General features: G+C 40.0%; 1 protein-coding gene across 1 annotated transcript in view; it reads right to left on the minus strand.

The window, feature by feature from the left end:
- LOC111158010 (solute carrier family 38 member 1) overlaps window positions 1-12,429 on the minus strand; it is a 69,714-nt gene that overhangs the window by 36,825 nt on the left and 20,460 nt on the right. The window contains exons 5-6 of the mRNA XM_022519786.1: window positions 3,582-3,657; window positions 3,183-3,298 (exon numbers count right to left, since the gene is read on the minus strand). Of these exons, the coding sequence (XP_022375494.1) occupies window positions 3,183-3,298; window positions 3,582-3,657 (192 nt within the window). The remainder of the gene's footprint in view (window positions 1-3,182; window positions 3,299-3,581; window positions 3,658-12,429) is intronic.

Genomic DNA, 12,429 nt, shown 5'->3' on the forward strand with positions numbered 1-12,429 from the left:
TCAAAGCAAACAAACAAAAAATCAACTTGTGCCAGAGGGATACAGTAAGTGGAATTCAGACTGTTGGAGACTCTATAGGACAAACGGCCCAGTTTCTTCATCACATAGATTGCATAGGAGAAAAGAAGAGAGAAATGGGGGAACCTACAGCTTAAAAGAGATTAAAACACGTATCAGCCAACTGCATTATATGGACCTTATTTGGGTACTGATTTGGAAAATCCAGTTGTTGTTTTGTTAAAGGCGATAAACAGGCAATTCAAATATTGTTTGAATATTTGATGTTATTAAGGAACTGTTGATAATTTTTTAGGTGTGACATATTATGGTTTTGTTTTAATAGCCCTTATATTTTAATGAGAAATACACTGAAATATTTATGGGTGAAATGATATTAGAGCTGCGACTTGCTTCCGGACAATCCAGGTGAGGGGTATGATTAAACAAGTAAGGCCATGGGATGAAGGGAAAATGGGAATCTTTTATACTCTTCTTCCCACTTTATGCTTGAAATTTCCCATAACAGAGAAAAACTATCACTAGAATCCTTAGTGAAAACACTGAAATCATAAAACAAAATAATATAAGAAAGGAATATTCCAAGAATTTTTAAAAGCTCCTGTAAAAAAAAAATAATAATAACAGAAATAAAGCATTCAGTAAAGAGCTGAGGGAAATTGAGGACATGTCCCAGAAACTACAGTGAAAAATTATAGAAATGAAAATAAAGAATAAAACTGGGAGGACAAGTCCAGAAGTTCCAGAATCTGGGGAGCAGTTCCAGAAACATAGAAAAGGTAAAAAGAGGAAGGAATTCATTGACACAATAATGTGTATGAAAATATCCCCAAACTGAAGACTATTATCTTCTAAAAGAAAAGGAGGTACCGACAGCCTGACACAGTGGATGATTAGGGCCACTTCAAGACACATAACTATAAAACTGAAGAACATGCGGGACAAAGAGATTCAACAAATTTCCAGAAACAAAACAGAACAAAACCCAAAAATCCTGGCTATATAAAAGAAATCAGGAATCAGGAGGATATGGGACTTCACAACAGAAGAAACTAGAGAGCGATGAAACAATACCTTCAAAATTCTGAAGGAAAATTATTGCCAATATAGAGTTCTTTATCCAGCCAAACTGCCAATCCAAGATGCAGGTAGGATAAAAACATTTTGCAGACATGAAGCCCTCAGAAAAAGTTATTTCTGTTCATCCTTTCTCAGCAACAAAAAGGAAGTCAATCCAGAAAAAGGAAGAAATGGAATACAGGAGAAATAGGGGATCTAGGAGAGAAGAGAGGTGAAGGGGATTCCCAGAGAAGGGGGTTCCCAGAATGGTGACAAAAAGAGATTTCAAAATAAAAGTCTGTTCCCTCTGCCTCAGTTCCCTTACCTGTGGAGGCAGGAACTAACACTAGTACCTATCTCAGAGACTTGCAAGGATTCAGCATAAAGACTTAGAATAGTGCCTGGTACAAAGTAAGAGCCACAAGAGTTACTGTGGTTACCATCATCAAAGAATTGACTCTTCAACTACTTAACATAGAACTAACTAATACTGTGATAGTAAACATAAATACATCAGTGTAAAACACATTTCCGAACCGAACATTTTTCCAGCTTAGGAATAACTGAAAATAGTCACAGAATCATCGGGTTTCAGAGGTTGGCACAGTTCTGAGATTTTTCTAGTATAGTTGCCTTATTTTACAGAGTAGGCAACTGCAGCTCAGAGTGGCTAAGTAACTTGCTTAAGACTACAGAAGACTTCATTCAGAAGAGGAGTTGGGACTACCAGTCGGGTGTCTCCAGTCACTGCTCTGAAAGTCACAAGTGCAGCGACCCTGCAGTATCCTTAGAGGGTCAGAGTTCCACGCATACCAAAAAAGTCACCATAGAAATATTTTGTCCAACACCATCCTTTCACCCTAAAACCTGGCACCTGGCTCAAGATATACATAAACAGAAAGACCACACAAAATGATTCACCAGCATTGTTTTCTTGTTTTCTCTATTGAGAGAAGAGGCTGCTGTTGGGTTTACAGAGTTGGGTGGACAATAAGGAAAAAAATGTCTTGAATTCACTGTCCTAAACAGAGTTTTATTTCTAGGAAAGACATGTCTAGTGCATTTACACGTAAGAGGAAGAATGTTAATCCCTAGTGCTACTGACCGAAATGGCCCAGCATGGATGGACATCATTGATCCCTGGGTAATGGAATGGATAGCAGTGTACTTTCATCACAGTTTTCTTTCTTCTTCTTCTTCTTCTTCTTCTTTTTCTTCTTTTTTTTTTTTTTTTACAGTTTTCTAAGTCTAAAGGAATATACACAATTTGTAGGAGTACTAGCCATTCTGGTCACTGCTTCCAAGGAAATAATGCTCCCATCTCAATGATCCAGCAATGAAAACTACTGAGTGAGGCCAGTGAGGAACTTGAGTGTAGTCTGTGGGAGGGGGAAGGCTGGAGAAGAGAATTTCCTCCTCGCCTCTTCAGGCAAAACACCACTGATACTCCCTACAGGTTTGAGAGAGGAATCAGGCTGGGTGAGCATTTTCCTGGTATAAATTCTATGATCTGTTTTCTTCTTTTTCCAACTGAAAACAAGCCCTCTGTCCATCTGCAGAAAGTCCCATTCAACAGTGCGAGGAAAAGTTATCTGAAAACAAAATTGCCTATTTTCTTTTAACTAACTCTCAGAGGAAAATACATGCTAATTTCTCATCTGTGCTTCTTGGCTATTTATTACAAACAAATTTGCAATTACCTTTGGATATAGTACATGTTCCATTGCAATCCAAATACCAAAGTGGTGAGTGGTTGAATTCGACACCTCCAAATTATTTTGACCTTTTAGCTGAGATTTAAAGTGACAGAGAATCCAAAAATACCAAAAATCTTATTTTGAAATTTGTTAATCCTTCTTATAAAGGCTCATTTTGGTGCTTTGGGTGGATAAAAAGGTTTTCTTTTTCCCCTTCCTCATAAACGTAAGGTGCAACTTGGGAAATCATTCCAATAAACAATGTAAAAGTATGTACTCATAACTTAACCGAGTTAGTAAAAATATGAAGAGAAAAACTATTTAGAAATATTTCCAATTTCTTCTATAAGCAGAAATATACAGAAAATACAGTTTTAACACGGAAAGTACAGCAATGTCAACACTCACAGAAAAAGTAGGATTCCGGTGTTTGCCAGGGCAAAGGCGAGTCCCAAAATCCCACTGCCCATAATGGCGTTGCTGAGGTTAAAAACAGACATGCCCAAGGAGGTTGTTCCTGGAATCTAAACAAAGAGACAAACAAACATAAGCAAATCAGTCCCCAGGAAAGTTCATAGTGCCAAAGTCTTTAAAGCGCTATTAGGAACCGGTGTGGCAATAAAATTCAAGAAATATTTCCTTAGTGGTCTAGTTATTTTTTAAAATGGGTTTCAGCAGAAGATACACAGGATACCCTGGGGAATATAAGTAGCTATACTTCTGGTATTATGCTACATGAATTAAAAACATCTGTCCCATTTTATGTGATTAAAACAAACAAGCATCCCTTAGTATAATGACACTTACATATTCATCACATTTCTTTTTTTCCAAATGGCTGTTAGTGAGACTTCTTCTACTCTCGCGGTCAGAAATAAACTTGCTGTAAAGACACGTTATAATAATTTAACTTCACGATAATGATTGAAGCTTCACATTATTACTTATCAAAACATCACACATGAAAAGTTATCAGTCAGTTCCTTAAGAGTTTACAGCCCGATACAACCACCTGTTTTGTTTTGCCTTTTTTTTTTTGCCAGAATTCACTGTCTCCACTTCTGTCTTACCAAATAAACTCCAAGTGCTCCAAGGGACAGATACTTTGCTTCATTTGTTTTTCTACTCCTCACTCTACTTAGTAGAAACCATTGCTAATAGCAGGTGCTCATCTCGAGATGAAATGAAGGACAACCATAAATCAAAAAGAATAATTTCAAATCATTTCAGTACTGATAGATTAAAACACTAGATGCAAATGGAAGTTAACTTTTACATAGAATTTTCTCTGACCGACAATTCGATAATGTCAAGGATACTATAAAGGGGGCATTTAAAAGAATCCTGGAAACAGGCCTCCTTCTGAGCTCACATCCCTGGCGTGCAAACTTAGTAAATAAAGCATTCCCTCTCTGCTGCAAAAAAAAAATAACTCTTTCCCCATCAGACATTCCTTCAGCAACTGCTATCTGCAAACCAGCAGGCCAGGTGATGAGGGAGGCACGGGAATGGGTAGTAAGTGGCGCTGACAACAGGCCAACACGAGGCTATAGGAGTTCAGGCTGGGAGATCATGGTGGGGGAAGGCAGAGCAGGTTCCGCGATGAGGGGCAGAGCTATAGGGCTTTAAGAAAGTGTGGCATTTAGAACTTGAGCTCAAATCCTCACTAGCTCTGAGGCACAAGGCATCCTGTCTCAGTCTTCTCATCTGTGAAATGGGAGTAATACTATTATATTATCTCGTAGCATTACTGGGAGAATTAAATAAGAGACCATGTGTAAAACATCGGTACAGCTCCAGGCACAGAGTAACAGCACTAGATGTTAGTCACTCCTCTGCATGGGGGAGGTGGGACTGAGGTTGGGATGGGAAAGATTCAGACAGGCTGCGTAAACTATATACAGACATAGAAGCAGGAATCCAGAAACCTCGAAGAACCATCAAATATATTAACGATTGATATGAGACCGTTATGGGCTAAATTCCCAATTTAAAAAAAATTCCTAAAATCTTTAAAAACAAAAAACTTCAATGAAAAAAAAAGGAAGCAGGGATGTGCCTGGGTGGCTCAGTTGGTTAAGCGTCTGCCTTCGGCTCCGGTCATGATCCTGAGTTCCGTCCTGGGATTGAGCTCCATGTTGGGCTCCCTGCTCAGTGGGGAGCCTGCTTCTCCCTCTCCCTCTGCTGCTCCCCCTGCTTGTATTCTCTCTCTCTGTCAAATAAATAAATAAAATCTTAAAAAAAAAAAAAAACTAAAAAAAAAAAAAAAAAAAAATTCCCATGGCGCCTGGATGGTTCAATTGGTTGAGTGTCCAACTCTTTGGTCTCCCCTGCAATGACTTCCACATTGGGTGTGGAGCCTAGTTTTAAAAAAAATCCCGGGGTGCCTGGGTGGCTCAATCAGTTAAGCGTCTGCCTTCAGCTCAGGCCATGATCCCAGGGTCCTGGGATCAAGACCCTCACTGAGCCCCTTGTAGGGCTCCCTGCTCAGCATGGAGTCTGCTCCTCCCTCTCCCTCTACCCCTCCCCTAGCCTGCTTGTGCTCTCTCTCTCTCTCAAATAAATAAATAAATCTTTAAAAGAAATCCCCACTAACAAAACAGGTGTTATTGTCAAAGAAGAGTCAATAGGTACACTGCTGCATGGATTAGTAAGACACGTTAGGGATGCTTTTCAGTTATTCCTTTGAAAATTTAATTGCCCAGTTTTGGGAAGAACTAGTCACAGTGAATTTTTCACTAATAAATGTAAAGCCACTTGAATTGGACTATTTTAAAGAAGCAGATATCTTTAAACTATACGTTACATTTTCATATGGTGTTTTGAATGATGCTGTATTCCACAATAAAACGTTTTTAAATAAAAGATACATCTCATCAAAGTTGGTTTAATTTAGCTACCTTTCTCGTCTTTCATCAAGGGGTCTGGCTTCTCACTGGCATTACTTCTCCAAGTTCGCCTTCTTTTGCCAGGATAAGCTAAAGACAGGCGGTATACATACTACGAACTTGCCCTGGGGCCATCACCTCATAAAAGCCACATGATCTGCGGCTTATCCCTTCGACATCTGCCTATGCCTGCCACCTGTCCAGCAAGAGGGTGAACCGAAGTAGAAGGCAACCTCGGTCCCCTGAAATGCAGGAGAGACTGTGCCAGCTAAAACTGCAGCAGGGAGGTCTGGCTGTGCAAAAGGGAGTAGAGATGAGGAATCCAGAAAAGGAAAAGCCTCTTATATTGGTGGGATCAGCCAGAGGGAACTTAAAGGCAGAGGCCTGAGAAATACTACTGCAGGTTCTTAGCAAGAGAATGACCTAGGGAAACCAGTATCTTTGGAGACCAACCTGGCAGTGGTATAGTGTTGCTGTTGCTATTAATGATTGGTGTGACCCTTCTTTTGCCTTTAATATTTGTTTAAGATTTTATGTATTTATTTGAGAAAGAGAGAGAATGAGTGGGGAGGGGCAGAATGAGAGGGAGAGGGCCAAGCAGACTCCGCGCTGAGCACAGGGCCCAGCACACGGCTCCATCCCAGGACACCAAAGTTGGGCGCTTAACCGACTGAGTCACCCAGGTGCCCTGCCCTTGTTTTAAATCTTTACACAGAATTGAGGTTTACAGATCTGGCTGAAGAGGGGCAAGGAAAAGCTGTCTTCCTTTTCGCACAGACAGCAACCTTAAAAAAATGTGGGTGCTGGACTTGCCAGGATGAAAGGGACTTGAATTTAGTGTTGCTATTAAATAAAAGACTGTATTTAATCAGGATAACTTTAACAGCCAACTGAAGTCTCACCAAATCTTTATCCATAATGTCCCCCATTTGCCCTTCTTGTGGAGGGACTTGTTTTCCAAAAAGCATTTCCATTATTTTAAATCAAGAGAAAAGCCCCAACATGTTCAAAGAAACCAAACAGAACACCAGTACGCTGCCTGTTGGGGCAGATCTACGTTCCCAGCCCGGCTGCGTGCCTCAGAGTCCATGGCGGAGGACTGGTGGGCAGAGAAGAATGGAACGCAGGCACTGTGACCCCGGGGAAATTTACTAGGGTCAAACATTGTACCATGGAAAGGGATAAAGAATAAAGTCTCTGCATGATTGCCAGGGCTTTCCTACAGAATTTCTGCAGGATGAGAATAATGAACGTGACTTGCAGAGCTGTGGTAATAAGTAACCATTAAAAAGCATATTAAAAAACACAGTGTGTCAAATGCCTCTGTGATTCTGCCTCTTCTGGGGCGCTTTCTGCAGCCTGGCTTAATCGGTTTTCCCCTAAATCTTCACTGGCTCCGCCATGGACAAAGTTTCAAGTGAGGATCCCTTACTCTGCAATTCCAAGTACTGCTTAACTTAAGGTTGTCTCAACATCCCAGTGTTAGCTCCCCCTGCTCCGCAAAATGATCTTTGTTTTGGTGAGGAGGAGACAAGCCAGGCCAGGACATTCTGCACGTCACCCCAGACCTTGACTACTACCAGCCTACTGCTGCCCAGAGCCTTTCCAGTAACGCCAAGGGTTGATGCACACATATTTTATGTGTTATATGTATTACGTACTGTTTTCTTACAATAAAGCAAGCTAGAGAAAAGAAAACGTTATTAAGAAAGTCACGAGGGGGTTGCCTGGGTGGCTCAGTGGGTTAAAGCTTCTGCCTTTGGCTCAGGTCATAATCCCAAGGTCCTGGGATCAAGCCTCGCATCCGGCTCTCTGCTCAGCGGGGAGCCTGCTTCCTCCTCTCTCTCTCTCTGTCTACTTGTGATCTCTGTCTATCAAATAAATAAATAAAATCTTTAAAAAAAAAAAGAAAGTAAGAAAGAAAGTCACGAGGAAGATAAAATACATTTACAGTACTGTCCTGTATTTACTTCAAAAAAAATTGGACCTGTGCAGTTCAAGCCCGTGTTGTTCAAGGATCAACTATAGTAGCAATCCACTTCCCCCTCTCAGGAGACCCTCCATCCTCCTCTCAGCCAGCGGCATCCTGCCAGTTCAAAGCCTTCATCTTCCATGGTCTTCTTATGCTCTGGCCTTAAATGGAGTTTTCGGACTCTGACCTATTTACTATTTTTCTGCGTCACGAGGTCATTTTGCATCCTGAGTGGTTATGTGATGTCCGCACTCCCTCTTCTTCCTATATGTCCCTGCCCATGCACCCGCAACTCAGAGGACCCTATTAACCTGAATATGCATCTTCTTTTTAAGAAGTATGGAGTTGCTTAGGCTGCAGGGAAATCTAGCTCAGTAAGAATGAAGTCCTTAAAGAAAGCATCTTTATTCTCTTTATGTTTTTCCAAATTTTCCTTCTCTTAGTCTTTATATCTCTGCTTTGCATTTCTGTAAACTTTTTTTTTTTAACAAACAAAACCAACCTCTTTTGTGAAAAGTCCATTCAAAATAACTAGGTTGTGCGACTTATTACAAGTTTCCATTATCTCACCATTTAAAAAGTGCAATTCCATGCTAAAAAGCATTGACCTCTGGCAAAGAAATTGAAATAAAATTTCTCTTTATTGACTAAAAAAATGGGCTGTGGGCAAGGGGGTCTTTGACATGTGGTCTTAAATGATAAAAGTGTTATTAAAAAAGTGTTTCAGGTCAACCTATGAAGCAGAATTCAACCAAATCTTAGGTAGCCAGTTGTTCTGTGCACAAAACAAAACAAAACCTACAGTGGCTGTCGCGATGACCTTCAACAGACAAAGCCTTGGAAAGGATGTAGGCGTTACACTGAGGTAGTGTGAAAGGAGGCGAGAAATCTAGAACAGTTATTTAAAACCAAAAATAAATCAACAACAATAACAATCCAATTAAGGATGGGTAGTATGATAGGAGAATAATCTTCCTATTGTGATCTCTACCAATCAGGTTCGTACTAGATTATAGTGTTTCATTTGAGGATTCATAACACAAAAGACACGAGTGCTTGAACTTGAATGACCTTTGTTCGTTCTTTCCCTGAAATCCTAACACTCTACACCAAAAAGGAAAAGAGAATAAGAGGAAAGAAGCAGTAACAAGGAGATTAGAAAACATGAAAGAATGAAAGAAATGGAAGGCATTTGAAGAGAAGACCGATTCAGGTGGCCAACAGATACGTGAAAAGATGCTCAACATCACTCATCATCAGGGAAATGCAAATCCAACCACAATGAGATATCACTTCACACCTATCAGAATGACTAACATAAAAAACACAAGAAACAATAAGTGCTGGTGAAGATGTAGGGGTAAAGGAACTCTTGTGCACTATTGGTAGGAATGCAAACTGATGCAGCTACTCTGGAAAACAGTCTAGAGGTCCCTCAAAAAATTAAAAATAAGATTACCATATGATCCAGTAATCCCTACTTGGTATTTACCCAAAGAATACGAAAACACTAATGTGAAAAGATACATGCACCCCTATGTTTATGGCAGCATTATTTGCAATGGCCAAATTATGGAAGGAGCCCAAGCGTCCATCCACAGGTGAATGGATAAAGAAGACAAGGTACATACATACATACATACATACAATGGAATATTATCAGCCACAAAAAAGAATGAACTTGTCATTTGCAATAACATGGTGGACCTAGAGTGTATTATGCCAAGTACAATGTCAGTCAGAGAAAGACAAATACTGTACGATTTTACTCATATGTAGAATTTAAGAAATAAAACAAGTGAATAAAGGAATAAAGAGACAAAAAACAGAATTTTAAATATAGAGAACCAACTGATGGTTATCAGAGTAGGCGGGGCTGGAGGGATGGAGGAAATAGGTGAAGGGGATTCAGAGTACACTTATCTTGATGAGCACTGAGTAATGTACAGACTGCTGAATCACTATATTGCATACCTGAAATTAATATAACATTGTATGCTAACTATACTTGAATTAAAAAAAATTTTTTTTAAATAAAGAGAAGACTGGGAAGTAAGCAAAGCCTTAGTTGACGGGTAAACTCTACTGAAAAGAAAACAGACTTTATTTGGAACAGGAGCTGTTAAAGCAAGGAAGGACTTTTCTGACATGAAAACTGAGCATAGGAAGAAATAGTGGAAATTTCTTCCTTAATATGTAGAGAAGATATTACATTTTCAAGGGCCCTTCCAAGAAAGACAAATTTAGGACATAAATTCTGAAAGATATAGAGGGACCAAAACAAGCAAACAGAGGCTGGTAAGGGTATAGTGACAAGAGCTGCCCCAGATCCTTTCAAGAAAAATTTTAATTGAAAGACTCTCAAATTTTGTTAGATGCTTCTGGGGTCATAACAGCACTACCTCTGCACAGAGATGAGAACAACAATAGACAACATATATGAATATTTGCATGGATACAGCTAGGATAATCTACTAATGTTTCAACAAATTTAATATTTCAGCTGCTTTAAAGTAACAATAACCAGCAACCATCTGAAAGCTAAATCGATATTGTTATTCCTTGGAGTGGAGAACAGAGAAGTGCATCCCAAAGAAAGAGGGTTGCCCTATGATTGATAGAGACTTTTCTACTTTTTTACTAAAAGGGTTACTATTGCCAGACACTCTGCCAAGTACTTTACATGGATTTTATCATCTCTTTTCACAATACTTACATGTGGTATCGTATACCATGTACTATTATTAGCTCCATTTTAAAGAAATTAAGTAACTTGACCAAAGTTACATTGCTAAAAACTAAACTGCTGAGCCAGTATTTGAACCTGAGCTGGCTGGAGGCAGAGCCTGAATTCTTAACCTACAAACAGCAGAAGAGTATTGCATTTACTATTCCCCAACAATCCCATGAAGTCAATTATTATTATTATCCCTGTCTCACAGGGATGGAACCAAGGCTCAAAGAATGAGATCACAGAAGTGATCGAGCTAGGATTCAATTCAAATCTAATTCTAAACCATGCACTAATGGTTCCGTGTGTGTGTGTGTGTGTGTGTGTGTGTGTGTGTGTGTCTGTGTCTGTGTGTGTGTCTGTCTCTCTTTTTCTCATTTAACAAATATTTTGTAACATCCATCCTGTCCCAGGCACTCTTATCATATCATTACAAGGTATAAGAGATATAAAGATGATTAAGACGGCTCTTTCTGCCAAGAAGCTCATATCTAGAAAAAGAGCCTAGAGCTTGCTACTCTGAAGTGTGGTGCCCGGAGCGACAATATGGGCATCACCTAGGAGCTGGCTGGAAATGAGAATCTCAGGCCCCGTCCCAGACCTCCCGAACCCGAATCTGCATTTTCACAAGGTTTCCAGGCATTTTACGTGCACATTAAAATGTCAGCAGTGCAGGCCTAGTGGACATTTTGAAAGGTTTTCCTGTTTCAAGTATAGATTTCCATGACTACAACCCAAAAATTAGGGCATGAAGTAAAACAACTGAACTGGAATAAGGGCAGGAGTCCTAATACCCACATGGCTCTACTCTATTTTTAACTAAACTTAAAAAGATGATTCTGAGAGTATCCTAGTGGGGAGTTTCCAGGCAAAGCTATCAGTTACATGCCAGGTAAGCAAAGATCAATATTTGCTTTCAACAGTCCCTCTGGCTTCCTAAAAAGAGACTCTGTGATCTAACAGTTCACTGCTCTGGCAGAAGGCTCCCTCCTAGATTCCCATAATTGAGCCTGCTTCCCTCCTCCCCATGTGAAAAAGCCACAAGAAGAGCGAGAGGTATTTAGGTGTAGCTTCTGCAGGAATCATGATGGGGGTCTTTTTTTTGGTCTTTTCCATTTGCCTGTTTTGGCTTCATGTTATCACATGCTGTTTTTAATTTGAATTGTCCTAGAGCCAGAAAGGAAGCAAGATTCATGAACTGTGTCAGGCAAAGAGATGCATCACACTGTATTTGCAGTAGCAAAACCAGATTCCACAAAGCAAATGGTCAACACCCACCAGCGCTCCCGCTGTCCCCGCGTACTGCCTTAGTCACAGTCTGGGAGGAAGTGAGATCACCCAGGCAAGGTGCCCAAGCCACAGGCAAGAATGGGTGCTTCCAGCTACTACAAGCTGTAATCTCTTCAAAAGCCTACCATTCTTAGTTTAGTAAGTACAACTTTTAAAGATCAAGTTCAGATTCTGAACTGAATAGTATAATGACTCATTTTAAGGACCTCAAAGGTTTGCACTGCTTCAGGAAAGAAGCTCTATTATACAACCAAAATGTCCTACTTGTGAAATGGTTAGACTCCCATCCCCTGTTAAGTGGAGGTCAGCAATGACTGCAGAACACTTTGGGTGTACAGAGCTTAAGATAGCACTGGTATTTTAATAAAATTGGTAAAGACTCTTTTTTTCATCCATGTCCCAGGATTATAGTTGGAGGCAGCAGAATAGAGCAGAAAGACAGGCATTTCTGACAGACCTGTGTGTACCCTTGGGCAAGTCATTTCATTTCTGAGCCTCAGCTTCCTTATTTGTAAAATGCATTTTTAATTTTTCCTTATTTTCATAAGAAAGCTTTGCAAGTCATAAGGAAAAATGTCAATAAATGTAAAAACACCTGACATTCAAGAAATGGAAGTTACTATTGATAATTACTCAGAAAGGGTGCAAGAAGCATATTTTGGGTCCAACCATAAGACATATCCCAACACAGTGAATGGTACTTGGATGATAATGAGGAAGTGTCTGGGTGGCACACTTCACCTCTAAGAACATTTAAGGAAGGGAAAAGGGAGG

Source organism: Enhydra lutris, unplaced genomic scaffold (assembly GCF_002288905.1).
Source record: "Enhydra lutris kenyoni isolate GAN:26980312 unplaced genomic scaffold, ASM228890v2 scaffoldscaffold56, whole genome shotgun sequence".
Classification (NCBI taxonomy): domain Eukaryota; kingdom Metazoa; phylum Chordata; class Mammalia; order Carnivora; family Mustelidae; genus Enhydra; species Enhydra lutris.